Source organism: Pelophylax lessonae, assembly GCF_965119305.1.
Source record: "Pelophylax lessonae genome assembly, chromosome: 4".
NCBI classification, from domain to species: domain Eukaryota; kingdom Metazoa; phylum Chordata; class Amphibia; order Anura; family Ranidae; genus Pelophylax; species Pelophylax lessonae.
In genome coordinates, this window is record NC_138771.1 from 506,013,834 (window position 1) to 506,037,874 (window position 24,041).

General features: G+C 42.0%; 1 protein-coding gene across 1 annotated transcript in view; it reads left to right on the forward strand.

Annotated features, from left to right (window-relative positions):
• The window catches only part of ITPR2 (inositol 1,4,5-trisphosphate receptor type 2), a 611,059-nt gene that overhangs the window by 280,713 nt on the left and 306,305 nt on the right, over window positions 1–24,041 (forward strand). The window contains exon 21 of the mRNA XM_082252924.1: window positions 1,625–1,775. Within this exon, the coding sequence (XP_082109050.1) occupies window positions 1,625–1,775 (151 nt within the window). The remainder of the gene's footprint in view (window positions 1–1,624; window positions 1,776–24,041) is intronic.

Consider the following 24,041-nt stretch of genomic DNA (forward strand, 5'->3'; position numbering starts at 1 on the left):
CACGTATAGTTATATGCACTTGTGAGTAGCAGCATGCAACACTGAGCACTGGAAGTGTGAACTTTTATGGATTCAATTTTATGTGGACTTCGAGTTCATTTAATAAAAAGCTTTTATATAATTTTCTTTGGAGTAGTAGAGCGTTCATAATTTTTTAAATTAGCACATTAGTTTGGATTGGGTTGATAGCAGTTTACCTGACAGAGGTTTGTTGTATAATCTTTAAGCTGCTTCTTGCATCTTGTGGCAGCAGCTATCCATAATTTATGTTGTATAATCTTTATGTGTATGTAGCGCAGAAACTCAGATTTAATATTTACAAAAGTGTGCTGACACCTGATTAGCAATGAGGTTAGGCGTGTTTGAATACTGGTCCATATCTAAATATGACAAATATGATATATATCATAAACATCCAAGGCATTCCCCACCCCTGGCTGTGTGAATACACACCCTTTGTATCTGTACGGCTGCAGGCGGGGAATGCCTTGGCTGCTTATTATTGGCAGTCCTCAGTGACAGCTTCCTAACGGGATAACTCAGGCATGTTTAGACTTGTACCTGAATACACCTGAACTCATCCCTACTCTTGACTATCACCCATTTATGAGCTTCTTGGGCTTTCCATTCCAAAACCACATCCATGTATACAAAGTTTGTAACTGTAACCTCCTTTTTCTAGAAAGGCTTTTCACAGGTTTTTGGAAAATGCTTGTGAGAATTTGTGTCCTTTCGGCAAACAGAGCATTTGGGAGGTCAGGATGGCAAGAACTGGCTTGGAATTATGGAGCTGGCTTTGCATACAGGGGCACAAGTCAGGTTGAACAGATAAAGATCTTCCCCAAACTGTTAGCACATGGTTGGAAGCACACTTTTGTCTAAACTGTCTATATATTCTGTAGTATTACCAATACACTTCACTGGAAACACCTAAATGCAGTTATTTGAATGGGTGTCCACTTATGGCACTTTTCCACTGCAAGTACCGGCTCTGCTCCACTTGGCCCTGCTTGGCTCAGTTTGGTTTTCCACTGCATGGTACCACATGGTACCGTGTTGGAACAGTTCGGTACGGTTTGGTACCGTTTGGTTTTCCACTAATAGTAAGTGGGTGGGATAACAACGATGCTCTGACCAATCAGCGGCTAGTAGTGACAAACAGTCAAGGCTGCATGCAAAGGATTGTGGGATATGGTACCGGTACGGCCCTCTTGGAACCACAACCGAGGTGGTACTGTTTAAGTGAGCCGTACCGTTCGGTTCCATGTAGTGGAAAAGCGCCGCCGTACCGTACCGAACCGTTCCAACACCGTACCATGCGGTACCATGCAGTGGAAAAGCGCAAAAGCGAGCCGAACCGTTTGGTTCCATGCAGTGGAGAAGCGCCATTACTTTTGGCCATATAGTGCAGGCTGAAATTAGCCTTTAATTGTAATTAGGCTGGCACAAATTATGCTAGCTATACAGCTGATCTGAATGCCTCTGGTGATCAGGTTATTCCTTGGGACATCTGTGATCATCTTCTAACACAAAAAAAAAACTTCCTTTCATTGAGCATGGACTGAATGTTACAAAAAGGTTTTGCCCAATGTGCTTTCCTTCTAACCTCCACATCCTCCTCCAGGTTGTCCATCTGGCTCGAAATCTCATCTATTTTGGATTCTATAGCTTCAGCGAATTGCTACGACTAACTCGAACTCTTCTAGCTATTCTTGACATTGTCCAAAGCCCCATGTCTTCCTACCTAGAGCGACTGAGCAAGTTCCAGGATGGAGGTGAGATTTGACCCAACTTACTTTTTGATATTTTCCTGTCCCAACATCAAATGAAAAGGCACAATGATGATCAGTTTCTGAAAAGAAAACATATAGGGCAACTACACCAACAAACTGGCATTTAAGTTTCTGTCAACAAAGAAGCAAGGTAAAGCACAGAATAATTACTTGAATTTGAGGTCGGTTCCAAATCAGTATGCATTCATTTCTAGTTAGTGTGAGATATGTTTTAGATGCAAGTGTATGTTCTTTACTAAATCGGAATTATTTATTTATATCAACCTAATTTTCACTAAAAAAAGCTATAGTTTCAGGACCACATAAAGCAGACGTGACTGCTACTACAGGTTACCTGTCTAATCTATAGCATAGGGATCCAAGTGTTCATAATTGAAGTATTGCTTACCTCTATTATCCATAAACCACTGGTCTACCATAATAATGGTACGACTTCATAATTTGGATTCAAATAACCATAGCAGCAGTTTTTTTAACAACCATAAATAAAATAAATAACTTTTAATTCCATTCTGCATAAACAAAACATTTTAAACCATAATGTACCTACCTGACTTTTTCATGAGTCTTAGGTTAATGAAGGCATGTTTTCCTCTATTGCATCTTCTGTATCAGCCACCACGTTTCTATCCCGCCCCCCAGCCACAGTAACACTGGCTCAGGGACAATTCTTACCAGTTTTAACACCCGATGACTCATAATCCCTTGTTGACGACACGGAGTAGGGAAGGTACACCCATACTGAGATGGGCCCAACCGATTACATGCCACATACTGTTTTTGGCAATGCCTGACTTCAAAAACCTGAGACCCCCTTGTCTGCTACAATGACAGAAGGCAAGAACAACCCCGATGCTGCAAACACCCCTGAAACACAGCCCCCTAGAGCACCCATTGCCGCCATGAAGAAATATAACAGAAAAAAATGTCCTTGGAAAAAAAACTCAGACAAAGGCAAGGGGGGGGGGGGCAAGGGCAAGTGTCTTCCTCGCTATCCTGGCACCCACTAGCAACTCCACCCTTCTGCTAGACCACTGGTGCCACACCCTACCCCCCTGGCCATCCAATAAGGTAACCCTTTTCTTTAAAAAAAAATAACATCTTTTACTGCCTGGCTGTAGCCTGCACAACAAACTCAGTCATGCAGGCCCTCCACTTATGCTATGCATGCAGTACCAGGCCTATTACTTTCTGTTTAATGATCAATAGCTACTCCAAGCAATAACCGCTTTTGATTTTAGAAATGGGATTAAAGGAGAAGTATAGCCAAAGCTCTTTTGGGTGTACTTATCTTATGGATCACAGGTGTGCAGTTCCTTCTGCACTCCTGTGACCCATTGTCCCCTTACAGCAGACTAAAGCTGGTGGCTGACATCACAGAGCCAGTCCAGGCTGTGAAAAGATCCAACCATATAGTCTAGATCCACCCAGATGCCTTGACCGGGAGCTGGCTCCACCTCTCTGCAAGACGCTGTGAGCCTGAGCCATCTGCTTCCACCCATCCACAACCCAGCGCTTCAGTGAGTGCTGGAAGGACAGATCAGAGAGTCACCGGCTCTCTGCAGGCTTAAAGCCCCGTACACACACGCAGATCGTCGTCATACAAATGTTCGTCTTTTCTCCCCGGGATGTCGGTGTCTGTTGAAAAGTGCAAAGACAGCACAAGGACAGCACAAGAATTTTGTCCGCAGACTTCAGCTGACTGCAGAAGTGATGTCATGTAATGGTTAACTTTCCCTGTGTTTTTTATTTTCTGAGCATGCCCAGTCTTGCAAATCTGCGGTCTGTCGGCTGATTTCTGTACCGACAGGCGAACAATCGTCCGTTCTGGTGTCTGCAGACAAAAATTTTCATGTTTGCAAGAAAGACTCTTGTCCGCAGATTGTGTGCAGACATCTGTCGGAGGCACCATACTAACACGCGTACAATCGGCAGATCTTTCGTCCGCCGACGTTTGTATGCCGACGATCGGTACGTGTGTACGGGCCTTAAAGCCCCGTACACACGTACCGATCGTCGGCCGACAGAACGTCCTACAAATGTTCGCGGCTGGTGTGTTTGTTGTTTGTCTGTTGAAAAGTGCTCAAAACTTGCCCAGGACATTTGTCTGCCGACAGAAAATGACGTCACTACGTTCCACGCACGTTCGCCGCTACAAAAGAGGAAGTGAGTGTTTGGCCGTGACCCTTCTGGGCATCTCGCGCTGATTTCGGTAGCATTTGTTTGGTTGACGACATTTCGCTATTTTCCGAGACATCGTTCGAGAATTTATTATGGCGACCGTGAATTCGTCCGTTGCTGTCGTTAGTGTTGGAGTTTTGGCTCTGAGACGACGTACGAGCAATAGGAAGAAGAAGCGGACCTCCTGGACGAAAAATTGGTTGCTTAACCGTGATCAATTTTCTCATATGTCCTTGCTGAGGGAGCTCCAGGAAAATAATCCTGATGACTTCAGGAATTATTTGAGGATGACGGATCCCATCTTTTACCGTCTTCTTGCCCTGGTGTCCCCCTATATTCTGAAGCAGGATACTTGTATGCGGCTTGCAATTACTCCTGAGCAAAGGTTAATTGCGACGTTGAGGTATCTTGCAACAGGGAGAAGCCTGCAGGATCTGAAGTTCACCACAGTCATCTCCCCCCCAAGCTCTTGGTATCATCATCCCTGAGACCTGCTCTGCCATCATCAAGGTCTTGCAGAAGGACTATATCAAGGTATGTTTGATTTTTTACATTACATTACATGTATTACTAGTTTCACCCGAATTATGATGTTTTTGGATGTACAGCAATTGACACAGGCCATTATTTGTAAACTACCCTCTGTCCGCATGCACATAGTAGTAAAGATGTAGATTATCTTTAACCATTTGTAAAATTACCCACTAACCACCCCACCATTCTCTCCTATGTGTCCCTAAACGCATTGCCTGTTAACAGTATGTCGAATTTATCTAATTTTATTGCTTTCCCTCAAACAATTATTCCTTGGCCAATGTTTTAGTACCTAGTTAATGATTTATCTAAAATACATCAGTCCATCCATTCCCACCTATGATTCTGTATGTTTATGTAATGATGTTAAAACCTTCACTGACCACAAGCCCTTATTGATGTATAAATGCCCAGTTTTACTTACCCATCCCCCACCCACATGCTAAATCTCAAAGTCAGCATATACCAAAGCTCAAGTTCAGAGGTCTTCAAACTATGGCCCACCAGTTGTTCACGAACTTCAATTTCCATCATGCCTAGTCATGTCTGTGAATGTCAGAGAATTACAAGGCCTCATGGGATGTGTAGTTCTGCAACAGCTGGATGGCCGTAGTTTGTAAATCTCAGCTCTAGCTGGTGAGTATAATGGGCCATACACACTAGAAGATTGTCAGAACAATTTATCCTTCCGATTTACCAAAACCAAATAATATGAGGTCCAACAAACACTTTCAAATCCTATGCAATCTGGTAGGCCCTTGCACTACATAGAAAAGGTAAATCTGCACGAAAAAGTCTTCAGAGAATCTTCTAGTGTGTATGGCCCTTTACAATATAAGAACAATAGGAGGTTGAAAATAAATGTATGTAGATATTACATCCCCATATCCAAACCTTTGCCTTCCTGTTGTTTATTTTTTTAGCAAGTTGCATAAGCATTTAACAGACAACTGTGTGTGTAATTAATAATGTGATGTGCTCAAGCACTAATTTTTGTTTTTTTTTTTTCCCCACAGTTTCCTTCAAACGCAGAGCAATGGCTGGAGATTTCTGATCAATTTCTGGATAAGTGGAATTTTCCCAATTGTGGGGGTGCTATTGATGGGAAGCACGTCCGCATTGTCCCCCCTCCGAATTCCGGCACATTTTATTATAATTCTAAAGGTTTTTTTAGTATAGTCATGCTAGCCATAGTTAATGCAAACTATGAGTTTATTTATTTGGATATTGGCAAAAATGGCCGCAATTCGGATGGGGGAGTTATTGATCAGACAGAGTTCGCTCGTCGTCTAAAGAACGGCACTCTGAACCTGCCATCCAGGGAGCAAACTGTTGAGGGTATGAGCTTTGTGTTTATCGCAGATGAGGCTTTTGCGCTTGGGGAGCATCTCATGAAGCCCTACCCTCAGAGGAACCTCACCCCCGACCAAAGGATTTACAACTACCGGTTGTCCAGAGCTCGCAGAGTTGTGGAGAATGCCTTCGGGATAATGGCCAACCGGTTCCGGATATTCCTGACGTCCATAAACCTGGCACTGTACAAAGTGGATAATGTGGTCTTGTGTTGCTGCATTTTGCGCAACTTCCTACGCAGGAATGCACAAAATTATGTATTGCAGCAACTGGATACTGACCCTGCTATGCCAGGTACAAGTGGAGAGGCCCAACCTTCTAACCAAGTGGAGTCCATGACGTCAATGGAAGTTGGACGGTCAGCATTGGCATCACACAGGGCCGTCAGATCCGCCAGGAATATCTGGACTATTTCGTGGGGAGAGGAGCTGTGTCCTGGCAGCAATCACTGTCACACACCCATTAATCTTGTTAAAGATTGGACACACAAGATAAATGTCAGAGATATCTTATTTTTCCACACATTAAAAAAAAATAGCAATGATTCTGTATTGTGGATTCTAATCATTTGGGCACATATGCCAAACACAATTATTAGGGTTAATCATGTGTTATATATGTGTGACTTTGGAAGGGTTAATACATTCATCAGTGTGTTTCTTGACTGTAGTCTCTCACCAGCTGATCCAAAGTGATGATGGCCATGTGTTATTTTTGAGCCAGTGGTGTAAATACAAGGGCCTTCTGCACCCCACAAAATGTACACAAACCCTGTCACATTGAGAACTAGGTCACACCCAAGGTTCATCTAATGTCACCTTACATTGGTGGTTCTTGTACAGAAGTTGCCCATACTATATATTTAATATAATACATTAGGGTATTAACAACGTACCTACACCTGTTATGTTGTGTTCATTTATTACATCCTTCTCACTGCCCACCAATGTTAGGATATGTCAGTGTTATGTGAAACTTGATCATTGTTCATCTCAAAGTGTTATATATATATAAGTAATGGAAAGTGAACTAGAGCAACGAAAAAGCAATACACTATAGATTACACTGATCTCCCTACACTGATTTCTACTGCCAATATCAATGCCATATTGAATACTAGGACTGCTAGTACCTTGAGTGTTGAGTCAAACTTATGCAATGCGGGAAGTCTGCGACTTTGCATCCTTCCTGCATCGCATAAGGGTGACCCGACACTTACTTTTTCCACAGGATTGTATTACACAAGTCTGAAGAACTGTGCCATCCAATCCTGATACATCAGAAATAAAGGGTCATGTGGGACTTGTGTGCGTGTTCAGTGTGAATGTAGCCATACAAAGTGTATGTCTCAATTCGCACAACACTCGCACAAAAGTCGCACATGATGCATTTATTCAGCTGCATCAGGATAGGATTGCACAGTCGTTCACACTTGTATGATCCAATCCTGTATGAAATGTCAGATCGCACTGTGATATGCGTATAAACGGTTGGGATCTTTAACATTTCATTGCCACCTCCAGCAACTCGCATATGGCAGTGTCCAAAATGCTGTCATTAACATGTAAATATGGGAATAGGACAGCCATCATACATGTAATGCTTCTTTACACAGCTTTAGATCTCGACCCCCCAAGGAAAGTCAAATAAAGAATGGAACACACATTGTTGAATGTACAAAATTTTTTTTTTAAAACATTCACAGGGTTAGGGTTAGGGTTATGGTTAGGGTTAGTGTGTTTTCAATTTTTTTTCCCAAACGTGGGTACACTCTTAACAACTGAGTGCCATCAAAATATCATAAAATATTACAAAACTTTTGTAAGAAAAGGAACCAATAAAAACATAAAAAATGTCTTTAAAACTTTTTAAAATTTGGCAATCATGTCGACAAAATCTCGCATTTTTGATTGCAATGCCGTTGCTGTTTCCTTGATTTGCTCGAGGTCTGAGCAACATTGGAGTGCCTCACGGGTTAGTTTTGCTAAAGTGCAAGTAGGTAAATCATGATCTGTAAAAAAATATACAACTGAGTCAATGTGAATCACCTACATGAGGTCATAATAGAGAAACATTTGGTGTCCAGGTTATTTTTAATTACTCTCGAGTTAATACCTACCCTGTTCTTATGCTCTTTTGCCCTAGGCTCTTCTTCTTCCTCCTGTCCTCCTCTGATCCTGTTGCTGATGATTCTGCCGGTCTCCTGAGCTTACTATATATTCATTAGGGGTGTGAACGCATGATGACGTCATTGTGAGGGCATGGTCGTAATGTATATATATTAAGCTGCAGAGACCAGAGACGGGCAGAATGCACGGCAACAGCATCAGATGAGGACAGGAGGAAGAAGCAGAACCTAAGGCAAAAGAGCAGACAACATAAGAGCAGAAGATTGCACAGCAGAAGAGTGGAGAGGAGAAGATCCAAAGAGCAGAGTGGAGAAGACCGGATGAAGATATTTAAGAACATTTCATAAACGTCTCCTGTCGTTATTCACATACACTTCCATTTATGTGGTTAATGTGTAGGGGTACTATGTACCCCATACCCATTCACACAGTGATTGGTGTCCGGGATCTGGGGGCCACCCTTTGTTGAAGGTTGCTTCCAAAGTCCTAGGAACCCCCTGGCCGCATGACCCCCCAAAACCACCAGACAGGGTTGTGGGGATGAGGCTCTTGTCCTCCTCTACATGGGAGTAAGGTGCTTTTGGGTGTGCGGTGCAGAGGCCCCCTGGCCCAAAGCAACAAAACCCCCCCATGTTGAGGGCATGTGTCCTGCTGTGGTCCAGGGGGTGTTTGTTCCGCTTGCTCGTTCTCTTTCCTGGCCTGACAAGCTGCATGCTTGTATAAGGGTCTGGTAGGGGTTTTGGGGGTAACCCACGCTGTCTTTTTGTTGTGGGCATACCCTCAAACTCAATACCACACACAAAAGGCCTGGTTGTGAACTTGGGGGGACACCCACGGTGGGTTCTTCAATTTTTTGGTGTAGTTCCCCCTCAAAAATCTTCACAACGCAAGTGGCCCTGCAAGTCAGAGCATCCTGATCCGACTTACGGTGCGACTTCCATTCAAATAAAGAGGCTCCCATAGGGAACTAGTGTTGTAAATTGGAGGCTAAAAATAACACTGATAAAAATCATTCTGAAAAAACCTACGTGGGCACACAATTGGCTCTTGGACACTTGGTCCTGGTTCCTCCACAGTTTCGGAAGTGGCTTCCACGCTGCTTGCCAAGTTGCCAGGAGATCGGGGTTCTGACATGGCTGGGGATGCCACATCCTGGCATGATGCAACATCTGCAATGTAAATTTGTAAGGGAATACAAGAATATAAGGTTAAACAATCATTGCAAATACACATATTTCTATGATCCCACTACACAAAAATCTGTGACTACCAACCTTCTTGTTGCTCTGGTGTCTGGTCACTTGTTGGCTCCACCAGAATCACCTCAGGCATAATGTCTTCATCTACATAATACAAAACATTGGCCATATCATAAAAGTCACAAGAGGTACATTTGTTAGGACATGGTGCCCTGCTTGATAGCTCTTTTAGTAACAAATATGAAGACATGTACATGGTTATCTACGAAAAATATGGTACATTAATGTTTGACAGTGCATAGGAACCAATTACCTTTAGTCGAATCTGTGCCACCATCTGGGCCCATGTCCTCCTCTTCTTCCACAACTGCCGATGGAGCTGCCAAACCTCTCCTCCTCCTTTCCCATTGTTTGGCACGGAGTTTACGTTTTTCTCCTATTTAAAGGTTTGAATAATAATCTGTGATTAATAGGAATGTTTGCTGAGAAGATTCGTGCAGGAAAGAACGTTCGTTGCAACACAATACATATATTTTTAACTATGGCTTCCTGACTTTTAATGTCATATACTAAAACATCAACAATAGATCGATCAAATCACGACATGACAACTAAAATGAGTAATCTAACTTTTTACATAGACATTATAATCTAGACATGTTAATACAACATACACAAAATTATAAAAAACATATTGCATGATTAAAAAAAAAAAAAAACTTACTTTTTTTCAAAATCCGATGGATTTGGGAAAGCTGATCCTGCTCACGGTGTTTCAGGTCAGACCACCGTTTCCGAATCTGATCTTTCGATCGCTCCACACCGAATTTTTTTACCAAACAGGCCACCACCTTATCCATGATGCCATCTTTCCTGGCATTGGGCCGATCGTAATTTGCCAACTTGCCATCATAGTCCATTTTTTCTAAAATGGAGACCATCTCCACCATTTCTGGCTTTGACATGGGTGTAGCCCTTGATTTTCGGGTGGCCCAATCACTTCGGCCCACACTAATTGAGCTCCCAGATTGTTGAGACATTATTCTTGATTACAAGATTTTTCCACTGCTTCAGGTGTGAGTGTCGCATGTAGGCCTGATCTTCGGCACGTACACACCCCTGCACAAGCCCGCCACTGGAGGAGGAGTTGACGCCTGCGCTGTATTTAAAGGACGCCAGATCGTTCGGCCGACGATTCGCTAGCGGACATATCGAGAGTTGGAGCACGATCGAGCGGCGAATCACGACTTTTCCCCACAAACAAAGGTACGACTCTTTTAATAGAAAGTGTGTGTTTTGGGACCTATACAGCTTTTATTAGGAATATCTTTATTATGTGCCAAAATACATGCTATTTTAATATGTTTTGTGTTGTTTTGTGTCTTGCAGGCATATACTGTCCTGCAATATGGTGGACAATTACACCAGCCACAACTTTCTAATAAGTTTTATTGATGAGTTCAGGCAACTGCCGTGTTTGTGGCAAGTGAAGTCCGCAGATTATAAAAATAAAAAACTCAAAAAACAGGCCATGGAACATTTGGTGGCCTTCTACAAGCCCGTCTGTCCTGGGGCAAATTTTGAGTATATACGCAAAAAAATAAACAGTATTCGCACTGCCTACAGGCGGGAGTTAAAAAAAATAGAGGAGTCCACCCAGTCTGGAGCAGGTGCACGGAATGTATATGTACCACGGCTGTGGTACTATGATAACATGCGATTCCTGGCAGACACCATGGAATCCAGGCCGTCAATTTCAACACTGCCTTCTACTTCGGCAGAGGGCTCAGTGTCGGTTGATCCAAGCCAGGATGAGGATTTCCTGGAGGAGAGTTTTACTCAGGTATGGCATTTCACAATATATTGTCTGCTAAAATGTAATCATGTAACAAAATTATAAGCTAAACCATAATTGACCCTTTATGTAAACGGGCATAGCAAGGGGTTGGCATGACAGGCAACCGCCAGGGGCGCAGGCCAAGGGGGGTGGGTCACAAAAACATTGGCATTGTTTTATTGTTTATTTTAACAATCCACTCAGCCTGCACACCCCAGAACCCCCAGTTTGCAGGCGGATTCATGCAGGTGTAAAACATTGAGAGCTGCTTCATGCAGGTGTAAAACATTGAGAGCAGCTGAGCCAAAAGACCAGGAGACTGAGACTGCCTCTCACTGCATCCCCAGCACACCTCTGGTCTTACAAACACTGCTGCATCCCCAGCACACCTCTGGTCTTACAAACACTGCTGCATCCCCAGCACACCTCTGGTCCTAACAAACACTGCTGTAGCCTCAGCATTCCTCTGGCTCAACCTTTTTTAATACAAAACTAACAGCTCCTGCAAATGATACATCCATCCTTGCTTCCATGTCTCTGGTCTCTCACTCTGGGTCAGCAAGGCAGGTGGCTTCCTTATTCCTGTTTCCCTGCACTGCTTCACCCTCAATGCCCTACATCAAGCCCTCTGCAAGTTCAGGCCCCTCTCTCTCTGCAACCCCCTCCTCTCTCTCACACCCCCTCTTTCTCTCCCTCTCTCTAGCTCTCAACCCTCTCTTTCTTTTTCACACCTGAGACAATGATTGCCCACTAGAGAGCTCTACACTGGGCAAACAAGGGGCAAATTAGAAACTTTTAATGGCCTTTAATTTTTTTTTGGGGGGTGGGTTACAGTTTTACATTGATCTTGGGGGGGGGGGGGGGGTTGTTGCCAAATACAGCTCCTCAACAAGGGCACTGGAGACCCTAGATACGCCACTGTATGTAAAGTCTGCTATTTGTTCACAATAATATAACAAACATGCATTTTTATATACACTATAACATTCTAATCAATTGTTCATTTCATCAACAGGGAAGTGTCACTGAGGAGGAGCCAGGTTGCAGCCAGGAGCCTGGGGAGCCTGCGGAGCCTGAGGAGCCTGTGGAACTATTTCCACCACCACCTCCTCCTGCCAAACGGAGGCAAAAGAGGAAGCACGTGGATGACATAACCGATGAATTTATCCAGGAGGCCACCATAGCCCTACGTCGGAAACCGGAGGCCAATGAGTCCTTCGGCAACATGACGGCAAAAATTTTGGATAAGGTGGACCTCAGGCAGTGTCAGTATGCCAGAAAAATTATCCTCGATGTGCTGCAAAAGGCTGAAAACGGGATCCTTAATGAGCACAGCCATGCATGCCAGGAGCACCCGTGCCCTCCACCTCCACCTCCACAACACCCACCACCTCGCCAAATGCCACATGGCCAGTGGCAATATGGCCAGCAGGATCCAAACCTGCCCTCATGGCAACCTGATTTCAGTTACCAGCAACTTTAATTTTTGTAACCCCCTATTATTTATTTTACCCCTGTTTGCCAGTTTCTAGTTTAATTTTGTCCAAATGGAACTTTTTTATGTTTAGTTATACGGAAAGTATTGATGTTTTCTTTGGTTTTTTTTGCTGAGATACAAAAAATAAAGAAAATGAAAATAAAAAATGGCCTATCTGAATTTGTTAACATGTTTAATATTGTGCATAACCTGAAAAATATGTTTTAGACATTAATTCATACAAGAATAAAGGGTCATATCAATAGTTAGATCTTTGGTGTGAAAATACAAAAATAATGGTGAAGAGTTCAAATTATTTAATTATAAAATTTGATAGAACAGATAGAATAGACAAACATTATCTTCATCATAACAGAACACATGCCTTTTTATTAGAAAAGTGTGGCATTATGAGCAGCATCTTCCTTCTTCTCACATTTATCAAGATGAGCATGTGCTCCGCATTTCACCTATTTCTTGGACTTCCGCGAGCCGAAATTTTTTTCTGAATAAAATGTTGAGTTTACTAGAGAAAATTCTTCCGGGAACTCATTTGGTTTGATCATGCGTGTTGGGATTTGTAGCTGTGTGTCGGCCGAATTGTGTACTGACAGGCGAACAATCGTCCGTTCTGGTGTCCGCAGACAAAAATTTTCATGTTTGCAAGAAAGACTTTTGTCCGCGGATTGTGCGCAGACATCTGTCGGAGGCACCATACTAACACGCGTACAATCGGCAGATCTTTCGTCCGCCGACGTTTGTATGCCGACGATCGGTACGTGTGTACGGACCTTAAGACTAAGAACTGAGTGATCAGCGGTCTTTGAAGCGGCATGGGACATGTGCATCATCAGACTAATGATGCATTCACCTAGGTGGGTATTTTTTTTTTTTTTACTGAATACCATACTTCTTTTTTAAATCCACTGTTAGACAGTTGTCTTAGAAACACCTGCCCCCATTGGAAGGTTTCCTCTCTAATCCTGTTCTGTCATCGGTGATCAGGGCAAATAGAGAGTGTTAACCTACCTCAGACAGCATTAAACACGTGGCAGGGGTTCCAACCCATCTCCCCTTTATCCAAATCTAAAAAATATATAAATTGCAGCTTACCAGTCCTTACTTGTGGTGATTGAATTTGTTTGGTTTTTTTTTGCCTTATTTTTACTTTTTTAATTAGTGATCGTGCCAGTAACACACTTCCAATCCTAGGGTGACAACACTTACTGTACTGTATCTGAGGAATAGCAGGATTGTCACCCCAGGACAGGATGTGTGTTAGTACGAAAGAACACTCTTCTCTATACCAGCGGGAAGGTGCTCTGTACTCCTCAGATTTGACTGAGAATTATTTAACTGAAAACAGTCAGCATGGGCAGAAGGCACAGGAAGATATCTCAAAATTTCTGGCAGGGTCAACTGGTATTTTTACCAGCACCCGCATCAGCCTTTCAGCGAGCCACTGAGAGTCTGAGCCGCCCCTGCCGCCCACTCCACTGCTCAGTGCTCCAGTGTGCGTGGGGGGGAGGAGCAGAGAGCCAGTGACTGACAGTCACAAGCTCTCTGCTCATAGAGCTCTGAGAACTGAGTGATCAGTGGTGTTTGATTGCTGGGTTTTCAGTGTTAGTGCTGGCGGGGACTTCTGCATTTCTCACCTAGGCAAGGAGTTCTCCCAGCCGTCTGCACATGCACAGATATGCCATAGGTCTGGGGTCCCAAGAGAGCCCTGCGGCACATCTGTGAATGCATCGGGTTTCTCAGCCATCTGCACATGTGCAGGGTTTCCAGGAAAGTCTGAAACCTTCCCTGTCTTTGCGCATGCATGAAAAATACCCTGTGCATGCTCAGATGCTCCCATGGGCTCTGTCAGGACCTGGTCCTGTCCGCATGTGCAATAATGTTGACACCTGGGGGGGGGGGGGAACTGAAGTTCTATTTTAACTATCAACTACTCTTATTTGTTAAATTTTGGTCTGAAGTGGTTTATCATGTGTTTCTTTTTTTTTTTTTGGTTGAGTAAGGGACCATAAGGTACTAAACCCACAGAATTAGCAAGACAGCCAGAAGACTAGTATATTTAGTAGAGGTCATTCATTTAATGAACACATTACTGCTTTTGTTGGTCCGAAGTTTAGTTTTAAACACAGTTTTTGTATTAATGTACTGAGTAAGGAAAAGTTCAAACCTCAGACAGGTTTTGAATGCTTTAAAAGACAAGGAGAGATGGTACCACTAGGTATTTAATCTAGATGAAGTTTATTAGTCGGAGAGCTCTATGCCAATGTGTTTTGGAGTTTAAGTAGGCCACGGTTCATCAGGGCCCAAAGTGATTGTAAAGTCTCACTTTTTTTTTTAAATTTTGTTAAAGGGGCGGATCTCGACCATATGGTCATGATCTTTCCTGAGCTTGGACCAGCTGTGTGACATCAGGCTTCAGCCCGATGTCTTCTAAAAACGGGTCACAGAAGTGGCGAATGAGCTGCTCTCCTGTGATCCACAGGAGACATACAGCCAAAAAGCTTTGTCTGTACTTCTTTAAAAAAAAAAAAAAAAACAATTGGTAAGAGAGGGAGGGGGAGGAGACAGGGCAGAACAAGTTGATATTTAGAATGAAGGTCCACTTTAAGCTGGCCATATGTACAAAGATTTCTCTTGCTCAGCCTATGGACTGAACTAAAGAAAAGCAAGCTTTCTTATTCCAGTCCACACCGTGGGCTATTGTAATCTGACAGCTGGCGCCTGTGACTATCAGAGTACCGGAGCAGTGATGGCAAATGATTGGCCACAGATCGAAAAAAATTGGATTTCGGCCATTTTTACAGGAAACAGGTGAAACTAAATTTATGTGTGGCCAGTTTTAGGGTTTACTTCCACTGTCCTAAAAAAAAAAAATAACATCTTCTGAGTATCGAATGGCTATTTGATTTGCTAGTAGAACCCCAGTTAATCCTTTTCTGAAAGTTATTATTTGCATGGGTCAAAGGTGTCTTGCTGGTGATTGACTGCCCAAGCAGCAAGCATTGCATCATGGGAGGACAGTGCTGGAAGTGCAGTTGAGCCGTATGCAGAAGAAGCAGGTTTTACACCAGGCCTTGAATGGAAGTTGACATTCAGAAGGTACCTCCGTACCACAACTCTTGTTAGTTTGATTTTAGCTGAGCTCAGCTTTGCCCAAACATTGATCTGAAAAGTTCTATAATAATCTATAGAAATCTCCTCTGATGTCATCCAGTATTGTCTCAAAAAACTTTTACCTATTACTTATCAAAACTTGTAACCTGGATGCATTCACCGCCCCCGGCCTCTGCTAATCTGAGAACAATTATAGAACATTTAAATACCTTCTATGCAATTCTATACGATCTTAATGATCTCTTTCTCCGTCTCTTTGGCTTATCAGCACTTTTTGAACTTCGGCTGAAAGATTCTGATAAATTTAATTTTCATCGCTATGTCCTTAAAATTCTTCTTTCATTGTCTTACATGAAGGTGCGTGGACAGCACATTGTCCACCGCCTCTTCAGATATCCATATTAGTGCTATTGAGTCGTCTCGGTGGCCCATAAATCTTGCCCGGCGTTTTCAGCGGTAATTTTGTAGTTTTCATTTTTTTCCCTCCCTTCCTCCTTATCTGCGAGTCTGAAATGGTATGTATTCCCCTTTGTGTGTCGCAGGCTCTTATCATATCTTTTCAACCTGAGAGGTAGAATGTGTCACTCATACAGCTGGCAGGTTAATGAGCTGATATCATCGGCAGTGGCTCCGGGGCATCCATTGTCTTGCCAGTCATTAGCTAGCCTTGCATCAAGAACCGCCAGTTCATTGTGCGAATGAAAAGGCAAACTAGATCGTTCCAGACAGCTCGCTGCGTCGCTTGCATGTCTTAATAGTTTTCTGGGCGCTTAATTAGCCCTAGTTTAAACTGTCGATTTGTATCATGCAGAATACTACTTGGCTTCTTTGGAAAAGAGAAAGGGAAAAGAAGTTTTCCCTAAGAGCCAATAAATCTTAAAGAAGAACTCCTTCCTAAAGCTGAACCCCAGGAAGACATAAAATACACAAACCAATGCTGCTCTGTATTCATTTGGAAATCCTTTCAAAGTTTCTGTGTATTACTTGGTATCAGAGTATTACTCTGTACAGGAGAGCTCAGACTGGTAGCACAAGGAATCAATCAGTTGTGCGCACTGCAAAAAGCATGCTGATAGGACGAGAGAACAGAGTGATGGAGAGATTACCGCCTCAGTCTACTGCTTCTCTTTTCCCTATTCAGTCACAGGCCAGGGGAAAAACAAGACCTGTAGGTGTTACTGACGAACAGAGCAGCAGAGAGAAACTTAGGGCTGTTCTGTGTGGCAGACCTGTGTGAATCTCGGGACTGGGTGGACAGAAATACAAATCATTTGGCAGGTAAAACCGCTTCTTTATATGTATTTTATCTCTGCATTTATCTGTTTGCTTGGAGTCCAGGTTTAAATACATATCTGTAAACTGTTTCATTATCCAAAATATTAGTGCAGCGGCTGCTGTGGTTTACACATCAATCTCCCATCTGCAGCCTCCTATGTCACCTGTCTGCACATTGGATGATAAATACACATGACCATACCTCTGAGGATTTGCTTGTACTTCTCCTTTATTAAACTGCCTAAACTATTCCATCTTCCTGTGCCTGATTCATGTTAGGTTGACCATATATGGATTGAAATTCAGCTAGTTCAGCAGGAACCGGCCAAATTTTGATCCATACATGGGCACTATGATTGTACAGAAGTCAATCTACTGTTCGACTTTGGTACAACTGCCTGTCAGGTTTTTCCTGCTGGATTAGCACTGCAGGCTATAAACGGCAGCACTGATCAGTGTATTCTGATGGTGGGGAAGCTTCCCCACTGTCAGAATACTATAGCTCAGTTGAAGGATTCCCCCATCCACCTCTGAGGTGGATGGGGGAATCAGGTCCGTTTTTTTTTTTTTTTTCGTTTAACCTCCTTAGCGGTAATCCCGAGCGTGACTCGGGGTTGATTTTTCATATCAGGATCGGTAACCCCGAGTCACGCTCGGGGTGGATTGCAGAGAGCGCAGCGGTGTTCTCTTACCTTATCCTGGCGATCCAGCGATGATCTCTCATTGCTGAGATCGCCAGCCGAGAGTCCCGCCGCTCCTCCGTCCCTCCGTCGGTCTGATCACTTCCTAGTTCCGTTCCCTGCAGCAGCAATGCTGCATGGGAGCGGAACTAGGGAGGGAAATTAAAAAAAAAAAAAAAAAAAAAACGTTACACAAAACACATTTTATATTATATATATATATATATATATATATATATATATATATATATATATATATATATATATATATATATGCATATATATATATATATGCATGCATATATATATATATATATATATATATATATATATATATATATATATATATATGCATATATATATATATGCATATATATATAAATATATATATATATATATACCGGTGTATATATATATATATATATATATATATGCATATATATGTATATATATATATATATATATATGTGTATATATATATATATATATATATATATATATATATATATATATATATATATATGCACACACACATATATCTATATATAATATATAATGCATGAATTATAATCTAATCAATATAATTTTATTATATATATTATATATTAAATAATAAAATAATATTATTGATTCGATTATAATTCATGCATTTGTGTTTCAAATTTATCACATCTGGGATGTCTACTAGAGTCTTGTTTTGGTCAGGTTTAAGTCAGTAATTACTAAGAATTGTAGGCCTATAATACATAACGCCAAATTTCCATGAAAAGAATTGTACCGCTTTTGGTATGTAATTCCTGACATAATCATACCGCCAGGGAGGTTAACCCGCTGGTTGAACAAAAAAAACTGACTCATGTATGGACTGCCTTAGACTAATACCCCTGTGCAGCACAGTGAAGCCTTATTGGCTCATAGTGCAGGACCTCCTACTCCCAGTCTGATTACTTCAATGTCCCTGCTTCCTAAATCACACAGGATTCAAAATAGAAGCTACAGGTGGTTATTCAGCACATATTACACAGGCATGGTTTACTGTTGTCAGGAAACTCGCCCTGAGAAATGCCATAAAGCTATGGCTGGAGTACAAACCCGATTCCAAAAAAGTTGGGACACTGTACAAATTGTGAATAAAAACAGAATGCAATGATCTGGATTTCAATATTTTATTCAGAATACAACATAGATGACATATGAAATGTTTAAACTGAGAAAATGTATCATTTTAAGGGGAAAATAAGTTGATTTTAAATTTCATGGCATCAACACATCTCAAAAAAGTTGGAACAAGGCCATGTTTACCACTGTGTGGCACCCCCTCTTTTTATAACAGTCTGCAAATGTCTGGGGACTGAGGAGACAAGTTGCCCAAGTTTAGGAATAGGAATGTTGCCCCATTCTTGTCTAATACAGGCTTCTAGTTGCTCAACTGTCTTATGTCTTCTTTGTCGCATCTTCCTCTTTATGATGCACCAAATGTTTTCTTTGGGTGAAAGATCTGGACTGCAGGCTGGCCATTTCAGTACCCGGATCCTTCTTCCATGCAGCCATGATGTTGTAATTGATGAAGTATGTGGTCTGGCATTGTCATGTTGGAAAATGCAAGGTGTTCCCTGAAAGAGACGACATCTGGATGGGAGCATATGTTGTTCTAGAACTTGGATATACCTTTCAGCATTGATGGTGCCTTTCCAGATGTGTAAGCTGCCCATGCCACACGCACTCATGCAACCCCATACCATCAGAGATGCAGGCTTCTGAGCGCTGATAACAACTTGGGTTGTCCTTGTCCTCTTTAGTCCGGATGACATGACATCCCAGTTTTCCAAAAAGAACTTCAAATTTTGATTCTTCTGACCACAGAGCAGTTTTCCAATTTGCCACAGTCCATTTTAAATGAGCCTTGGCCCAGAGAAAATGCCTGCGCTTCTGGATCATGTTTAGATATGGCTTCTTTTTTGGCCTATAGAGTTTTAGTCGGCAATCGGCGAATGGCACGGTAGATTGTGTTCACCGACAATGTTTTCTGGAAGTATTCCTGAGCCCATGTTGTGATTTCCATTACAGTAGCATTCCTGTATGTGATACAGTGCCGTCTAAGGGCCCAAAGATCATGGGCATCCAGTATGGTTTTCCGGCCTTGACCCTTACACACAGAGATAGTTCCAGATTCTCTGAATCTTTGGATGATATTATGTACTGTAGATGATGAGAACTTCAAACTCTTTGCAATTTTTCTCTGAGAAACTCCTTTCTGATATTGCTCCACAATTTTTCGCGGTAGCTTTGGGGGAATTGGTGATCCTCTGCCCATCTTGACTTCTGAGAGACACTGCCACTCTAAGAGGCTCTTTTTATACCCAATCATGGTGCCAATTGACCTAATAAGTTGCAAATTTGTCCTCCAGCTGTTCCTTATATGTACATTTAACTTCTCCGGCCTCTTATTGCTACCCGTCCCAACCTTTTTTGGAATGTGTAGCTCTCATGAAATCCAAAATGAGCCAATGTTTGGCATGACATTTCAAAATGTCTAACTTTCAACATTTGATATGTTATCTATATTATATTGTGAATAAAATAAAAGTTTATGAGATTTGTAAATTAGTCCATTCATTTTTTACTCACAATTTTTACAGTGTCCCAACTTTTTTGGAATTGGGTTTGTACATGTTGACAGAAAGTGGCTGCAAGAGATCAACAGCACTGAGCTGCAAAAATGCATGAAAAAGGTTAAAACTAAGATTTTAAAAAATGCAATTTATGACACACAGTGCTTTAGCAAATTAAATATCATTCGGTCAGAGTTTACATCTACTTTAAATCTAAACTTTGGGAATAAATACTGTCATTTAAAATAGCCACAAAAGGATATAAATGCACTTTGTATGCATTAAATGCCTTTAAAACCCCCAGATATTACCATGTAAAAATAGCAGTGACATCAGGCCTGTGCAGAGAGCAATGCTGTGGGAGGGACCCAGCAAGCCCCACCCACTACAGCGTACCTGCAGAACACTGCAGGAGGGGGCGGAGACAAGACCAGTCACTCTGCACAAGGAGAGAGAGCAGCAGAGACCAGTCTTTTATACAGGAAGTGTCTGCACAGAGGGAACGTTTCACACTAGATTACTGCACAGATCTGGAAGAAATATGCAAAGCACACCAAGGGACAGCAATGACCAGTCTTTTTTACAAGAAGCTCCTGCACAGAGGTAAAGTGCAGCAGTTTCTGTATCACCAGAATTGTCAATATCACACTTGCACTAAACTTAAAACTGAAGCTCCAGACACAAAAAAAACTTGCATTTAAATGTAATCCCTAATAGTCGCAAATTATATAAATCTGCCTCAAGTGCTCCAAATCCCCTTTCAAACCCAGATATTACATTGAAAAAACAGTGGTGGCATCATTACTGTACTATACATAGCCGTTGCAGTGAGCAGAGCTGTGTGGGACCCACCCAGGAAAGGGTGTCTGCAGAAAACTACAGGAGACAGACCAGCCATCCTGCACAAGGAGAGAGAGCAGCAGTGAGCGGTCTTTATTATAGGAAGTTCCTGCACAGAGGGAAAGTTTCACACTGAATTACTGCACAGATCCCAGAGAAATACACAAAGCACACCAGGATTTAAGTAAGAATACACATGCCTCATGTATTTAGACACTATTTGCTAAACCCAGAGTCCAGTTTTGGGAAAAATGATTTATGCACTTATGGCCTTCTATGAGCTTCTTCTTTTAGGTACAAGCTGTAATCTCTCACTGCTTTCTATTTGGCTGAAAAATAGAGATTCGTTGTTTGTATTTAGCTACAGTGGTGATCAAAAGTTTGGGCACCCCAGGTAAAAAATTTTTATTAATGTGCATAAAGAAGCCAAGGAAAGATGGAAAAATCTCCAAAAGGCATCAAATTACAGATTAGACATTCTTATAATATGTCAACAAAAGTTAGATTTTATTTCCATCATTGACACTTTCAAAATTACAGAAAACAAACAATGGCGTCTGCAAAACTTTGGGCACCCTGCAGAATTTATAGCATGCACTGCCCCCTTTGCAAGTCTGAGACCTGCCAGTGTCATGGATTGTTCTCAATCCTCGTCTGGGAAGACAGGTGATGGCAATCTCAAAGGTTTTAAATGCCCAGACTCCTCTGACCTTGCCCCAACAATAAGCACCATGGGATCCTCTAAGCAGTTGTCTAGAAAACTGAAACTGAAAATAGTTGACGCTCACAAAGCTGGAGAAGGCTATAAGAAGATAGCAAAGCGTTTTCAGATGTCAGTAGCCTCTGTTCGGAATGTAATTAAGAAATGGCAGTCATCGGGAACAGTGGAAGTTAAAGCAAGATCTGGAAGACCACGAAAAATATCAGACAGAACAGCTCGCAGGATTGTGAGAAAAACAATTCCAAACCCACGTTTGACTGCACGATCCCTCCAGAAAGATCTGGCAGACACTGGAGTTGTGGTACACTATTCCACTATAAAGAGATACTTGTACAAATATGGTCTTCATGGAAGAGTCATCAGAAGAAAACCTCTTCTATGTCCTCACCACAAAAATCAGCGTTTGAACTTTGCAAATGAACATATAGACAAGCCTGATGCATTTTGGAAACAAGTTCTGTGGACCGATGAGGTTAAAATTGAACTTTTTGGCCTGAATGAGCAAAGGTACGTTTGGAGAAGAAGGGGCACAGAATTTAATGAAAAGAACCTCTGTCCAACTGTTAAGCATGTGGGTGGATCAATCATGCTTTGGGGTTGTATTGCAGCCAGTGGCACAGGGAACATCTCACGAGTAGAAGGAAAAATGGATTCAATCAAATTTCAGCAAATTTTGGATGGTAACTTGATGCATCTGTGAAAAAGCTGAAGTTAAAGAGAGGATGGCTTCTACAAATGGATAATGATCCTAAACACACCTCAAAATCCACGGGGGATTACATCAAGAGGCGTAAACTGAAGGTTTTGCCATGGCCTTTACAATCTCCTGACCTCAACATAATTGAAAATCTATGGATAGACCTTAAAAGAGCAGTGCGTGACAGACAGCCCAGAAATCTCAAAGAACTGGAAGACTTTTGTAAGGAAGAATGGGCAAAGATACCTCAAACAAGAATTAAAAGACTCTTGGCTGGCTACAAAAAGTGTTTACAAGCTGTGATACTTGCCAAAGGGGGCAGTACAAGATATTAACTACTAACTGCAGGGTGCCCAAACTTTTGCAGACACAATTTTTTTGTTTTCTGTTATTTTGAAAGTGTAAATGATGGAAATAAAATCTAACTTTTGTTGACATATTATAAGAATGTCTAATCTGTAATTTGATGCCTTTGGGAGATTTTTCCATCTTTCCTTGGCTTCTTTATGCACATTAATTCAAATTTTTACCTGGGGTGCCCAAACATTTTGATTACCACTGTAATACCTGTCGGCTAGCACCTACTTTGTGCCTGCAAGCAGTGTAAGACGTCTAGAAATCTGCTCAGCACTGTAGTAAACCGAACTCTGTGTTTGACTTACCTAACCCTTACATATGTTTAAAACGCATTTCTTTGGCTGTTCTGCTGAGTTTACATTGTAGTTCTAAAGTTGAAAGTTAAACACCAGCCTTCCCTTTAGTCTTGCACAGTTGTACATGCTCCTCTGCTGTACTGAAATTGATTACTGATTTCATTGCACACTGTAGGCTTCTTACAGTGTGAATTAGAAATTGCAGCATGAAAGATAGAGCCCACCTTATTTCCTGGCTGAAAGGTGTCCGGTATCATCAAACCCTTCCATCTCTGGCCTGCCTGTCCCCGGCCCACCTCTTTTAATCATTGGATTTCATTTATGAAGGCTCAGCATCACATTTTTATAACGTTATCAGCATGTTGATGAGGGGGAGGTAGAAACCAGAGAAAACAAGAAATGAGCAGATTAAAGTTTTTAAGAGTCTCATGTCGAGAAAATGCAACAAACATCTTTGAGGCAAAGAGAGACCTTTGCTTTTACACAGAATCTGCAGCATACTGGCTAGGGACAGGCTTTTTTACTCTGGCTATGGCTACTTTCTATGAAGGAGACAGACTGTAAGGCTTTGCACACTTTTTGTTTTGATGTACCCCGATTTGTAAAACTTTGGATCCTGTTTCACACTGATGCGATGTGGGAAACGCACAAGATTTGCTGCATTTCCCCGAATGGAATCGCACTGCTTGGCAATCACATAGAATCAACGCGATCTGCTGCGGGTGTCAATGTTAGATTGACACCCCGAAACGGATTGCAAAATGCAGTGCGATTGCCAGAATCGCATCGCATGGGTGTGAACACCCATGTGATGCGATTCAGGTGCGGGGAAAAAAAGAGTCCTGCACCATATTGGTGCAGATGCAATTTCAGCCATACAAAATGAATGGCTCAAAATCACACCACAAAGACATTGCATGTGATGTGC